The sequence below is a fragment of the Pleurodeles waltl genome, chromosome 1_2, assembly GCF_031143425.1.
Source record: "Pleurodeles waltl isolate 20211129_DDA chromosome 1_2, aPleWal1.hap1.20221129, whole genome shotgun sequence".
Lineage (NCBI taxonomy): Eukaryota > Metazoa > Chordata > Amphibia > Caudata > Salamandridae > Pleurodeles > Pleurodeles waltl.
Genome location: NC_090437.1, coordinates 1,324,846,659 through 1,324,862,334, shown reverse-complemented (window position 1 = coordinate 1,324,862,334; position 15,676 = coordinate 1,324,846,659). Strand labels below are relative to the sequence as shown.

Here is a 15,676-nt window from a genome sequence, read left to right as displayed (position 1 = left end):
TGGGTACCTAGGTACCATGCCCTAGGGAATTATAAGGGTGTTCCAGTGTGCCAATCAGAATTGGTAAAAATGGTCACTAGCCTGCAGTGACAATTTTAAAGACAGAAAGAGCATAAACACTGAGGTTCTGGTTAGCAGATTCTCAGTGACAAAGTTAGGCACCACACAGGGAACACATTCAGGCCCCAAACTATGAGCACTGGGGCCCTGGCTAGCAGGATTCCAGTGAGACAGTAAAAACACACTGACATTTACTCACAAACAGGCCACAAGTGGGGGTAACAATGCTAGAAAGAGGCTACCTTCCTACAGTGAATCAGTCACTACACAGGACCAAGAGTAGACTCCTAGCAAGCATGGCATATTATTGTGGTCATTGCCTATTTCATATGTTGCATGCACCTCAAATAGATCCACCAACAAATATTCCAGTTGTAAGGCGTCTACCCTGACATTACAATACACCATAAAGCAACATGCCAAAAATAACATAATATGATCATGTAGAAAGAGTGGATGTTCAAACATCGAAAATCTAAAAGAAATACCATTTTTGAGTGCAGGTAGTCTGTCTGGCAAGAATACAGGATATCTGCCTATGGTGTCATTAATTGGCTTCATACTTCTGGAGTAGATGTTTAAGAAAAACAAGAATAAATCAGTGTCATTTTGTCTTTTCTGCCTCACAAAGGAATCTTCTTTCATATTAGCTTGTTTGTTTTGACTCAACTAGAAATGCTTGTTAGCATGAAGCAGTGGCTTTTGGATATGTACAATAGGGGAGGGATATTTTAAAATGCAAGATTTAGAAAGGCAGATACTAAATATTTTCTTTGTGTGACAATAAACATTTGTCATCATGTCATCATTTAATTAAACCTGTACTCAGAAAATAACAAAAGTAATTTGGTGCAAACACGCGGATTTGGACCTCGTTGATAAATTAAGAAAAAAACATTACCTTTTTCCACTGAACCACAAAAAATTTGAATTTAATTCAACAGGCCAGATGATTTCCCTTTCACTTTCTGTCCCACCCCTACCACCAGCCCCACTGCCCAATCCTTGTGTGATTACCTGCTGGATTTTCTAGTTGGTATAATTGGACCAGTATTCCACCTGAGGATATTGCTTTGCCGGACTTGTGTTATGTGCATACATGTATTCATGGGTTCATTGGCTTTTCAAGTCAGTCGAAATTCTTATTTGCAAACAACTATTCGAAGTCCAGTGACAAAATAAAATGAGGGATACAATAAGTGTAACAAGTTTGAAATTGCTCTAAAATTCAGTGAATTTGCCCCATAGTCAGATCTGAGCAGAGCAAATGTTGAAGTGAGCTACCTGTTTATATCTCAAACAGGAAACAGTTCTCCAGTTGTCCTTGAAATGAAGGAAAGCCCTGCTGGGCTGACCCTGGTTCCAGCTGACTGTCTCTGGACAACCGCGAGGGATGGGGCGGTAAAGCTGCGCATGGAAGAGACGGGACCAGCCTCAGAGCCACCAGTCACCATTGTGCAGATGTTTCAGGACACAGTCCAGCGATATGGCAACAGACCAGCCATGGCTGTGAAGAGAGATGGGCAGTGGAAGACCACCACCTATCTACAATATTATGAGCAGTGCCGGTCAGCAGCCAAAAGCTTTTTGAAGGTTAGTTGGTATGGTACCAGAATATCATGGTCTAAATATATATTGAAAAAACACTTGTGTCCTAAATGTTGTTCACACAAATAATGCTCAACTGAAGTTAATAACAGAAAATCTATTCCATGAAACAAAGGTTTTGCAAATGCTATTCGGGCCACAATACTTATGCCAGACAACATTTCGTTCTCTAGGTAGACTGAATTGCAGCCAGTCATATCAAATGGCTTTGTTATTTTAGGTAAATTAATGGAATTATTAAAGGGACATTTTGAAATGGTTCACTTGTACTGATGATATAAAAGAAGAATTATAAAGACTTTGTACACCCACTAAGAAATGCAAAGTGGTTCAAGGCCTTGAAAGGGTAATTTCTTCTGTTAATTTGTTCTGTAAAGTTACAGTTTTTTAGAGTAAATTGGGCTTGACCTCGTTTTTCACAAGGGAAGGGGGCGATGAAATACTGATAGTACTGCTAGAACATTCTAGCACAAGCCTACGTGGTTTTTGGTGCATTGACTAGGGGTGGGCGGAACTCGCAGAGTTTCACTACCGTGAATTCTGCGGAGGTACATATAGACTCACTGAGAATCTGCAGAGTTCAACCAATGGGCGAAAAATATGCATGATGCGCTGCTATGAAGTGCCAGTAGTCTATGCAGTTCTGAAAAGTCAGCGTGAACACCACCATGTGGTGCACAAGAGCGCGCAGTCATTCAAACTGATTTTGCTGCTGCTATCTTAGAACTTCTACTCAAGCAGCAGCAGATCTGCTCAAGAAGCAGTCCTCTGACTGTGACCGGCAGGAGCCACCTATGTGGGATACCATATCTCACTTGTGCTCCCCATTAGGGAGCATAGCAAGAAATTTTTTAGCAACTGGTGATTAACAAAAGTTGCCTGGAAGTCTGTGTAACTCCACATTAGAAGAGTAACATGGAGTTGCCAAATTTCGCCAATTCCAATGGCAAAATGAAACATTGCGCCCACCCCTCCCAAAGACAAATCTACTAGGACTAGGCTTTGCCTCAAAACTAACACTTTGAAGCTAATGCAAAACTGTATAAATATTTTTATTTCGTAAAACACTCCATTCACTGCGTAGGTGCTGCACCAAACATCATATTTGGAATGTTATAAAAATTGTGTATACATAGGGTTTTGTAATGGAAGGGCGGCCTTCTAATACAAAACCTATGCTAAACAACACACAGAGACCTTTGCACCATGGTGTAAAAGTCTGTGTGGTAGCACTAGACAACATGTTTGTGCACAAACTTGGTGGAAGAGAGCAGTCACAGGCCTTTTAGGTAAATATGACCCTGTGCTGCTTTCTCTTCATTGCTCAACACAGCACATTAACATATTATAAGTCATGTTCATTTTCTCTTCTCTGGTAAACCAAATGGCTGAATCTGTCTAAAGTATTTGAGTCTGTGAACATTTTGAGTTTAATAGAGTTAATTGTGGGTCACAGTCCCTTTTGAGGCAATAGATGTGATGGAGTTTGCCTTCACTGAGAAGTCACACAGAGATGACTATCAAACTATGAATGTGAATTGATGTTTGATTATATCTGCCTTTGTCTGCTCTCCAATGTACAAGATATTTGCTGCTGATATCAATTAGAGTAATTACATGTGTATGCATAAATATGTTTATGCCCATTTTTTAAATAAGGACATTCAGGGGGTCATTCTGACCCTGGCGGTCATCGACCGCCAGGGTCGACGACCACGGAAGCACCGCCAACAGGCTGGCGGTGCTTCCTTGCCGCGGTCGCCCAGCCGGGTCTGGCGGTTTCCCGCCGGATTTCCCCCGGCTGGGAGAATCCTCCATGGCGGCGCTGCTTGCAGCGCCGCCATGGGGATTCCGACCCCCTTCCCGCCAGCCTGTTTCTGGCGGTTTTCACCGCCAGAAACAGGATGGCGGGAACGGGTGTCGTGGGGCCCCCTAACAGGACCCCAGCAGGATTTTCTCTGTCTGCTTTGCAGACAGTGAAAATCGCGACAGGTGCAACTGCACCCGTCGCACCCCTGCAACACCGCCGGCTCCATTCGGAGCTGGCTTCAATGTTGCAGGACCTTTCCCACTGGCCCGGCGGGCGCTCTTTTGGCGGTCGCCCGCCGGCCCAGTGGGAAAGTCGAAATGGCCCCCGCGGTCTTTTGACCGCGGATCGGTCTTTCGACGGGGGAAGTTTGGCGGGCGGCAACCGCCGCCCGCCAAACTCGGAATGACCCCGCAGTGCATTGATTATAGGGACATGTTTCATGCCTCTGAAAGAAGATATGTTTACAAAGACAGCTGGAGTAAGTGACAGAAGGGCTGGCTTGGTTAGTACCTCTGGACAGATAAAAATATTAAAATATATCAAGATGCTCGTGGGACGCTGAATGTCCTGAAGGCAATGTCACTATGGGGGTCATTTGACCGCCAGGGTCGACGACCACGGAAGCACCGCCAACAGGCTGGCGGTGCTTCCTTTGCTATTCCGACCGCGGCTTTAAAGCCGCGGTCACCCAGCCGGGTCCGGCGGTTTCCCGCCGGATTTCCCCCGGTTTTCCGCCGGATTTCCCCCGGCTGGGAGAATCCTCCATGGCGGCGCTGCTTGCAGCGCCGCCATGGGGATTCCGACCCCCTTCCCCCCAGCCTGTTTCTGGCGGTTTTCACCGCCAGAAACAGGATGGCGGGAACGGGTGTCGTGGGGCCCCTGGGGGCCCCTGCACTGCCCATGCCAGTGGCATGGGCAGTGCAGGGGCCCATTAACAGGGCCCCAGCAGGATTTTCACTGTCTGCTTTGCAGACAGTGAAAATCGCGACGGGTGCAACTGCACCCGTCGCACCCCTGCAACACCGCCGGCTCCATTCGGAGCCGGCTTCAATGTTGCAGGGCCTTTCCCGCTGGGCCGGCGGGCGCTCTTTTGGCGGTCGCCCGCCGGCCCAGCGGGAAAGTCGAAATGGCCCCCGCGGTCTTTTGAACGCGGAGCGGTCTTTCGGCGGGGGAAGTTTGGTGGGCGGCAACCGCCGCCCGCCAAACTCGGAATGACCCCCTATGTCATTACATAAGGAATGAAGCACTCCCTGCCCAGGAGTTCCATGACCAAATAGAGGAATGAGACTGTCCTCTAACTAAAGGTTAAAGTTGTGTTTAAATAGACATTTCCATCTAACTATAATGTGATGCTAAGCTTTGTTTCACTGCATATCTGAGGTTTTTTTTAATGTAAATTAAGGTATTACAATAGGTAACTATATCATCCTTTTCACCTTTGTTTTTTTCAATGAATTCCTATAGTTGTTTTTTTTTTTTTAAATGTAAGGTAATATTTTATCACCATATGCAATGGCAACTCCACACCTCTCATGAGCTGTTTCACTGCTCGACCTGTGGCAAGGCCCTGCATTCATCCCCCATAGGCAGCATATTCCCTGGAATGCAAGGCTCCGGCCATAAGTACGTTTTTCCCTGGGAAGTAAATCCAACAATAAATGTTTTGTGCAGGTTTGCATCCCTTTTAGGATGCAAACCCAGTACACAAAATGTGTGAATCGGGTCCAGAGTGTAGTTGTCAGCACAAACAGTGTGACCACAGAACAAAGTAATAGGTTCTTATCAAATACCTCTCTCAAAGATTAATCTCTAAGCATAAGTTTGATCATACTGGAGCATATCTCAGGTGAACCATCTTTTCTACTGGCAATCACAATAACTCAAAGGTGTTTCTTCCTATTGTCCTGTTTGGGTGTCCTTAAAGATATCATGTGTCGAGGAAAAGAAGCCCCCCATAACAAATATAGTACCTAACACTGTGAGCTCCTTTAAACTTCAGAAGAAAGGTCAGATGCCCTGTAGAGCATGTCTCAGGCACCTTCCCAAACACACACAGTATCGCTTATAAGGAAAAGGGTAACTCACCTCTAAACAACCCTCATTCCATGTAGCTGTTTATTGCTAAAGAGCTCTCTCCTTAAAATCTGGTGATAGGGGCTTATCCAAAATTGTCATATTTAATTGACTTGTAATTCTCTAATAAAGTGCACTGTAAATTATATACTACTAGTGGGTCTGCAGCACTGATTGTGCCAATCACTATAGTCCTTTACAAATGTCTCAGGCCTGCCAATTCAGAGCCTCTGTGTGCAGTTTTAAACTGTCACTTTGACCTGGCAAAGCCCAAACATTCCTTTCATTACATAGAAGTCATCCCAACGATAGGCCCTAGCCAGCCACAAGGGCAGGGTGCAATGTATTTAAAAGGTTGGATATGTACTTTTAGGTTTAACATGTCCCGGTAGTGATAAACTGCTAAATTTGTTTTTCATTACGGCAAGGCCGATCTCCCTCCAATAGGTTAATATTAGCATTACCTTGAAGCATCCTTTAAGTGTAACTTGCAATTGGGAAAATATAGAAATTTGGAGTTTGATATCTCTTCACTCACAATTTAAAATCACAAGTTACAGTGAAGTCAGATTTTAAATTGTAAATCTGAAAATGTCTCTTCTTGCTTTAACCATCTGTGCCTCTGTCTATCTTTGAATATACAACTGGGGAAGATGACTGCTGGGCCTTGTGCATTCCCCCAGACAGCCGCACACAGAGGAACATTAGGTATGAATTGATAGGGGTTAATGGGCCATTGGCTGGCTTGAATTGGGGGGTAAGGCTTAACAATGCCTCACTTAACCTGAATAGGCTTGTCCTGTCCACACACAATAGTGCTTACCGACCACGTACTGTCACTCTAGCCAACTTGAAGGCAAGTCAAGGGAGGCAGGGCACTTCAAAGCCATGGCTCTAGTAGCTTCTGTCACCTTCCAGAACCAGGACACCAAAATATAAATACTGGACCTTAGACACCACCACTTCAGTACACTTCTCGATCTGTGGACACTCTGCCAGGAAGAAAGACTGCTGAGCTGCTGAAAGGACTGCTGCCATGCTGAAATGCTATTTTATGGACTCCTGCTTTGTTTTGTTGATCTGTGCATGCTGCCCTTTTGCCTGGGAGTGAGAAAGAGTGGACCTGCATCTCTACAACCCAGAACCCTGCAGGAGTCCAAGGGCCAGCTGACTGGCCTGTTTTCTAAAGTCCCAGGGGTACAACATACTTCCATCCAACCTGCTTCTGCACAGGGACTCTGGCATATGTGAGTCTGCCCTGCCAAGTGGTACCAACCCAGTCCTAGACCCTTGGATTTGGGCATAAGGGGCTCTGTGCTCTGTGGTAATGTGTTCAGCAGGCCTGAGTGGATCACTGAATCCCAGCCATGCTCTATCGCGGTCGGCCTGCACTCTTGACTCTGTCCTGGTTCGGTGTGATAACCACAGTTGCCACTTTGTGCTTTTATGCACTATTTTCCTTTAAGTCTTTAACATTAAAATCTAGACTTTTTGTTGTCTTGGGCTTTTTTACTCTAATAAATATTCTCTATTTCTGTAAACTGATGGGATACTTTACACATTGCCTCTTAAGTTAAGCCTGACTGTGCCAAGCTATCAGAGGCTGAGCACAGGTTAATTTAGGGTATCTGTTTTACCATGATTAGGATTATGGTCCCTACTTGTACAGGGTGCATACGTCTGCCAACTAGAGACCCATTCTCTAACAGGGATCATAACAAAGAGCATCCAATTTCAGCACATAACAAAAAGTTCTGTTGTACAAAAGGCCATTGGTTGTCGAAAACCCCAAATTATGTGAATGATCTTATTAATATACAATTGTGTGCCGAATGTGTCACCATTAACACACTGCTGCATCAGATATACATGCACACGTTTAGAGGTAGTGTACGATTCTTTATAATGGCCTCATGGCAGGTGTTGTAACACTAGTGCAAGGCAGGAAAGTGTCTGCTTAATCTGGACCTCTCTCTGTTTGGTTTTACAGCTGGGCCTGGAGAGATTCCACGGGGTCGGGATCCTGGGCTTTACCTCTCCAGAGTCGTTCATTGCCTATGTAGGAGCCATCATGGCCGGGTAAGTAGATTCCTTTCCTCAGACTCTCTTTCCATGCTTGCTTCTTCTTGTGTCTGCAATAACACATGATCCAGTAAATCCCAATTTTGGAGGTGAGGTGAACATGATTAAAAAAAAAAAAAAAATCAGAATCTTGACATGTTTTTCTGGCCTTGGCAGAATATCTGAGGGCTTTGCTTTATTCTAGACTGTTATGCTTTGCGTTTAAATAGACCTTACCTGAAGACATCTATAAATGGTATGGCTTTTAGTGAGTGGTGTATGAGTATAGACAGATGCAACAAGGGCAGGTATTTCTTTGTTTTCAGACTCTATAAAAATTCTAAACTATCAACACATCACCATGAGGGCGTATAATGCAGATCCCAATGCAGCAAGGCTCCCAAAGAATAGAAGATGCAATTGCTTTCTTAAAAGAAAGCTCTTTTAAAAAAAGAAACAGGTTCTCATGTTAACTGAATGCTCTTCAAAAAGTTGTTATATCATTCATGCAACCTCACTGCCACTAAAAAAGGTTTCACCCCCAGGGGAGTGCTGCATCAATGTGACTCCAAAATTCAGAATAACTGTGTTTGGATAAAAAGAGGACAGATTCTGTTGAAAAAACATATCTGCATTTACCTCTCTCTGCGGGACCAAATTGTCCACCTCCTTTGCCGCATCTGCTGACAACGCTATTGAGCTGTCACATGGTAATACATCAGTATCGCCTGATAACTTCTGCCCTCTACCAGTGCCACTGTTTGTGATTCACTGACATTTTCAACCTTTCTGTAAGTATCGGGATTTTATAGGCCCAATAGAAAGCAGCAGCTTATCCAACTTGGATAAAAACCTACTGACCAAACATACTGATTTCAATTATCAGTAAGATACTGAAAAGGGTTGTGGCTGTTTTGTGCTCTTGATGAGTTAGATAGCAACACTGATTAGGGGGCATGGTGGTGTGATATTTGTAGAGCTGGCTACAGATTATACACTGTTGACCAGTGCATCCCGAGGTCAGTAGAGTTATGAATATCACGCAGTGTACCTCTCTGATCCTTCTCCTTTTTGGAAGGTCAATCTTAGGTACTGTCCCTGATACAACTTCAATGTTTAGCACAAGGTTCATCATTTTCAGAGGTGCTTTTAGGAACTTGGCTCGACACTGGCCTGTCCTTGTGTACCAGACATCAAATTCTTAGAATGCTGCTTAATCATTACCTTTCCTTGGGTTCACTGATAATTACAAATCTTCCTCCTACTTAAACCTGTTAGTTGAACTTGGGAAAATCCTCACATTCCTGTCCAAGAGCTCCATACCGTGGGCAATCTCAGAATATCTCTGATCAAGTATGGCCTGAAACCATCTGTATGTGGGCTTCTCTCATGCAGTGATCTTTAAGCTGAAACTTTGCAGCCGGGAAATCTGTGGCCCTTAGTACGTAGCATGCACAAAATAGGCAAGGGAGATAAGAGAATTAGGCAGGATATACAGTTTACCTCAGCAGTATATACCATGTAGCACTTCCCAAGCGTTCATATGAACAGAAAGTAACATCAATCAATCAGTGCCTTTGCAGCACTAATGGCTACCTCAATCATGTTTTCTAGCACTACAAGTAAAGGAAGGGACAGCAAGAACCTAAAAGAAACAGGTTTTCAGCAATCTACGGAACTCTAAAGAAGAAGTGCAACTCCAAATTTTTAGAGGGAGAAAGTTCCATAGAGTAGACCAAGACCAGCAAAAGACCTGCCACCAAGTCTTGCAAATTTATAGTGCAGTGTGGTAGCTAGAAGCTGCTTTCCGGAGTGAAGATTGTGCTTGGGAGAGTAAAAATGCACCAACGTCCTAAGGCGGGGGGGCACCAAACAAGGCCTTGTGCATAAAGCACAATATTTTAAAATGAATGTGCTTCCCCATGGCCCACCAATGTAGAGAGTGAATGTGAATGGCAACAGAGTAATGCCTAGAGACATAGAAAAGCAGACGTGCTGCCACATTGTTGAGGTATGCTCAACCAGTATTAAGTTGTGCTTTGAAAGTGTAGATGAGGAGCTTGAATTGTGCTTGTTTGTGAATGGGTATCCAGTGGAGTTCCTTGACGTTTGGTGTGATATTGAAGTGTGGTGTTGGAGGTTGAGAGTGATTCTGGCCGTTGAGTTCTAAATGTTCTGAAGCCTTCTGGTGTGTGTGTGTTTTTGTTAATCTTGGAATTTAGGGTGTTCCCGTAGGCCACATTTCTTGTGACCTTGGTATGCGTTATGGTTTTTCAAGTGCTGATTGGGAGTTATTTGAAAATATTCCTCAGCATCTTCAGGTTTAGAGTTATGAGGCGGTGACAGTGTTCACTTGGGTGGTCATGCTGAGCTTGTTGTTGATGACCTTCCCAAGGTTCTTTAGGGAGGAACCTGTCCTGGCAGTTCGTGTTGGACTGTTCACATGAAGAGCAGGGTCAAGACTGATTTGCATATGGTTAAGTCCAAACTGAGGTGGCAAAAAAAGAATGGATTGGGATGCAGCTTGAGCGATTGCCAGTGGCTGAGATTAAGTAATGCATTCCATCCATCACGTTGTTGTTTTTGCATTTGCTGTTCCAAGGTTCCTGGCATAGATTTTGGGGGTGGATCCTAGCTCTCTTGTCCACAAGGTGGAGTCCCATGATGAAGTGCTATTTCCAAAGATTATGATTTTGGTGCCCAGTGCCATTTTAAAAGCAGGCCTGCCTTGCTGGCTGCTTTTAAATTGCAGCTGACCCTAAGTTTGACTTTGGAATTAAAATGACTTCCAAAGTCTTAAACTGCCCTATAGTTCATATAAGTCACCCCTAAGGTGTGCCCTAGGAGCTTCCAGGGTTGGTTGCAGTGTAACTATAAACAGAGACCTTATACAGGATGTTTTACAAGCCCTGGTGAGGGACAAATGGCGAAATTCCTTGTCCCTCATAGTAGTGAAAGGGCTTCATAAGCTAACATGTGAAGACTTTATTTTTCTTTAATAAAGTCTCCAAAGGAGCTAAATATTTCATGTTTGGTATCAACCTTCTTGTTATAATAAATCCAACAAGTTACCATTGTTGAATTATAATGACTAACTCAGGAAAGTGTTTTAGAACGCTACCTGAAAGTTACCAACTTCAGCCCTGTAATGTTCTTTTCTGGACGGCCAGCATCTGGCAGTCTGGCCAGGCTACCTTGATAAGGTGTGAAGTGGCCCGGGTTGAGGGCAAAGGAAGTGCCTAGAGGAGGAGAACTGCCTCAGAAGATGACGATATAGGATGGGGTAGAGCATCCAAACTATACTTCAAAGGATGGAAGGACATTTGGGCCAGCAAGGGGATCTCCCCCATTTACTGCAAAACCAGACAGCCAGGTGCCCCTGTGATTAGATTAGGAGAGGGCTGGAAAGGGGTGTGTTAATGGTACTTAGCTGCACCACTGGGTGGGCTCAGCCAAACCCTAACCTCTGAGATTGAATTTGTGCCATTTTGGATGTTTTAAAGAACGTTGCTTCCTGGGATTTATTTTTTCAACACCTCCCAGGAAGTGGTCATTCAATAGGGTGGTGGCAAGCCTGTGATTGGACAGCTGTACCCCCATACCTCTGCTTTCCACCCCATGAGCAAAGATAAATATGGCAGAGCTACACCCACACTTCAGATACTTACAAGGAACAAAGACAAGAAGATGAAGGACTGCCCTGCTGAACCCCTGACCTGTATCTGGACACTGCACCCTGAAGGACTGCACTACCTGCACACTTAGACTTCACCACAAAAAGGACTTTGCCTTTCTTCAACTGCTTCAAGAAGGGACTCCCTGTTTGCCACATGTAGAAATATCTGACCAGCGTTTTCTGCCATGAAGAATCTGAGTAGCTGACCAGTGCCCAGTGGTGATTTTTGGATTTTGAGTTATGTGCATTCTGGGAGTTGGAGTCCTAAGCCTCAAGGAGCAACTCAGAGCTTCTTTGTGGCAAGTTGTGGACTCCTAATGCACCTTCCAACACCTTCTGGAAGAAGGTTCAAAAGTTTGGAAAAGACCTACCCAACGTTGTAAGTCAAGGCGGCTTACATTGACCGCGACCCGGCTTGCAGGTTTACACCACTGAAACACCACAGAACCCTAGACCTCCAGGAATCCACCAGGGGCTTGTGGAAAGGCAATCTGACGACGTTGACTCAAAATTGGCTTGTTTTGGAGAGTCGTCTGACATCGGAGAGAAAAAGCTCCATAAAAGGTGACATAGTCCAAATGTAAAAAAATTATGGAGGCTTCCCTTGCAGCATATCCTAAGAGGGCTCCAGGGAGGTCGGATTCAATTTCAAGTTCGGCTCAGATGAAGATTTCCATCACGAAAAATCATCTGACTTGCAACTTTGTCCTGGTGAAGAAACCAGTCCTGATGAAAAGACTAAGGCCCTCATTATAACCCTGGAGGTCGGTGACCGCCAGGGCTATAGTGGTGATAGTTCTGCCAACTAGCTGGCAGTACTCGTCACCTAATTTTGACCGCAGCGGTAACACAGCCGGGACCGGCGGTGTCCCGCCATGGCGGTCCTGCCGGTCGTAATCCGCCAGGGCAGCACTGCCATGGGGATTTTGACTCCCCTTACCGCCAGCCTGTCCATGGCGGTAGACACCGCCATGGAAATGCTGGTGGTAAGGGGACTCGGGGTACCTCTGGGGGCCCCTGAACTGCCCATGGACTTGGCATGGGCAGTGCAGGGGCCCCCAGGCATAGCCCCATCATGCATTTCACTGCCCGAATTTCGGGCAGTGAAATGCGCAACGGATGCTACTGCACCCGCTGCACATCTGCATTGCCAGCGGCTCTATTACTGTTACCATCCGCTGGCCCAGCGGAAAAATCGAAATAGGGAGCCAGACATACCGCCAGCAATGGCGGTATTCTGGCGCCTGCAGCCTAGGTGGTCTTCTGGGAAGACCGCCAAGGTTGTAATGAGGGCCTAAGTCATAAGGTAGAACTTTGACAGAGGCCTCTCTCACTGTAGCTGAGCAGGGCTCCATCATGGTCGGCCTCCAATTTTGACTTAACCACGGTCGAGTGTGACCAGATGTCCGGATTGGTGCTTTTAGTTTCTATGAGCTAAAAACATTTAGACCCTCATTACAACCGTGGCAGTGAATGCGGACTACCGCCGTGCTGATGGCCGCCAACATACCATGCCCGCGGCGGTATCCCGCCACGGGTATTATGACCCACACTGAGAATTCCGCCACAATACAGACACCAACACACGTCCGCCAGCCCAAAGGTCAGTGATAAACTGGCGATAGCAAAACCCACACCATTACGCCAACAGGATTACGCCCACAGTATCTCGACCCATGAATCACTGCAGCGGTCTTTCAACTGCGGTAAACCAACGGCGCTACACACCGCTGCGCTCAAAATACACACACATTTACAAAACTACACCACATTGGCAATTCAAACTACACACACCTGACACACATACACACACCACCCACACCACTATAAAACACACACGCACATTACCCACAACCCCTTACAGCGAAAAAAACGATAGCACACAGAGAGAGAGAAGCCAGGAGCACCCACTCAATCAGAGGCACAGAACACAATCACCCATACACCATCCACGCACATCCCAGCATACTCCCCAATACATCACCCCACACATCCTCACACATATCACTCGCCCCACATCCATGGCACCCCAAAGACACCCCAGGTTTTCTGAGGAGGAGCTAAGGATCATCTGGGTAGAGCCACAGCTATTCGGATCACAGGTGCAGCAGACATCCATTGCAAGGAAGATGGAGCTATGGCGGAGAATCGTGGACAGTTTCAATGCCGTGAGACAGCACCCAAGAAGCAGGGATGAAGTCAGGAAGAGGTGGAATGACCGACGGGGGAAGGTGCGTTCTGTGGTAGCAAGACACCAGGTAGCAGTACAGAGGACTGGCGGTGGACCCCCACCTCCTCCACAACAACTAACAATATGGGTGGAACAAGTCTTGGTGATCATGCATCCTGAGGGCCTTGCAGGAGTAGCAGGAGGACTGAACTCTGGTAAGTCAAATCTTAACTACTGTATCCCCCACCCTACCTGCATGCCATCACATATCCCCACCCTTACCCTCACTCCCATCACTCCATAACCTCACACATACCCCACCATCACAACCCACCCATCCCAATACCAAGCCCTGCACGCAACACTAATGCATGGACCACCATCACAGACCTGCATGGACACCCATCACCACAGCATGCCCAGTAGAGAGACTCACCCAGCTCACAAAATCACCACTCACACAAGGCCAAGCTGACAGGGAAATCACCATCATACAGGGAAACACACCCATGCACAAGATGGCACACGCAGATACACTAACACTGCATTTGCATCCCCACAGGACCCATACTTAACGTCACCGGAGAGGAGGTGCCAGCTATATCCAGTCCCCCCACAGAAGAGGCCCACAGTGACGACAGCAGCTCTGCACGCCTGGATCAAGATGACCAACCTGACCCATCCGGGACCTCTGGACTGTCGGTTCCCCTGCCACAGTCCCAACCCACCACAGATCCTCACCTCTCAGGAAACACCAGCACAGCACCCACCCAGCGGACCCATGCCACTGTCCCCAGGACACGTCAATCAGCAGTATGTCCACCACTAGAGGGACCCCAGGTAACCCCACAAACCCAGGACGATCAGGAACCTGGGGTCAGTGGCAGTGGGCACACGGTTCAGGGGGCAGAGGCACAGGACAACAGGGAAGCTGGGAGGACTGCTGTGCGACAAGGGGAGGACAGGCCCAGGGAACCCACTCTCCACGTGGCACTCTCCAACATCCTAGGAGCATACCACCATTCCCAGGAGACGATGGGCCAGATACTGGCCAAGTTGCAGGAGACCCAGCAGCTGCAGGAGGGACAGTACTTGGGTATCAGGGATGACCTAACAAAAATCAATACACCATCCTGGTCACCATTGAAGGGGGGCTGGCTGACATGGGCAAGACCATGAGGGAGGCAGTGGCACAACAACAGGCACCTGACAATAGCCAAACCGAGGGGGACAGGGGGCCACGCCACAGGACCAACAAGCCACCAGCACCCCACCCCCTGCAAAAGGATAACCACCCCGCAAACGGTCCCTGCGATCCAGCCAGAAGCCAGAGAACATTGCCAAGACCCCTGCCAGGAAATAAGACTTTCCTGATTGTCACCCTTGTACCCCACACTATCACCCTGTCTACCTTGAACTGCCATTACTCCACTTCCTATGCCCCATTGGACAATGCACCTGTGGTACCAAGAGACTGGACTCTACCCTGAACTTTACTCCACCATCAGCCCAGCCCCCTCCTTATAAGCACCTAAATAAATACCCTTGGAACAAATTCAAAACTGGAGTCTGTCAAATGATTCACAAATATATTAGTACTACATTATCAAAGCATAGCAACTCAGAAGAACAGTGATAATACTTTAGGATGACTTTTGGTGGGCAGCAGTACACATAGCAGGACCCAAAGTGGGGCACAGAGATCTGAAAATAGAGATGCCAAAGGGTACAGTCAGTGGCCACAGACATAGGGAAACAGGCTGCCTTGTACAATGTCCAACAGATAATTGAAATGTTAAGTGAAGTTACAGTGTCTTACCTGTGTGTTACTGGAAGTACTGCCGAATAATATTAGTTCTGTTGTCAACATCTTTTTCCTCTGCCTCCTCTTCCTCACTGTCCACAGGCTCCACTGCTGCCACAAGACCATCTCCAGACACATCCTCCTGCAGAAAAGGCACCTGGCGTCTCAAGGACAGGTTGTGCAACATGCAACATGCAATATGTAACGATGATCTGGCACACCTTCTTGGGTGAGTAGTACAGGGATCCACCTGTCAGATGGAGGCACTGGAACCTTGCCTTCAGGAGGCCGAAGGTCCTTTCTATAACCCTCCTTGTACACCCATGTGCCTCATTGTAACGTTGTTCTGCCCTTGTCCTGGCATTCCTCACTGGGGTCAGTAGCCATGACAGGTTGGGGTAACCAGAGTCACCT

At 46.6% G+C, this 15,676-nt stretch overlaps 1 protein-coding gene across 1 annotated transcript in view; it reads left to right on the top strand.

Moving 5' to 3' along the window:
- Nucleotides 1-15,676, top strand: part of LOC138251486 (long-chain-fatty-acid--CoA ligase ACSBG2-like) — a 280,648-nt gene that overhangs the window by 22,843 nt on the left and 242,129 nt on the right. The window contains exons 2-3 of the mRNA XM_069205653.1: nucleotides 1,364-1,653; nucleotides 7,542-7,630. Of these exons, the coding sequence (XP_069061754.1) occupies nucleotides 1,364-1,653; nucleotides 7,542-7,630 (379 nt within the window). The remainder of the gene's footprint in view (nucleotides 1-1,363; nucleotides 1,654-7,541; nucleotides 7,631-15,676) is intronic.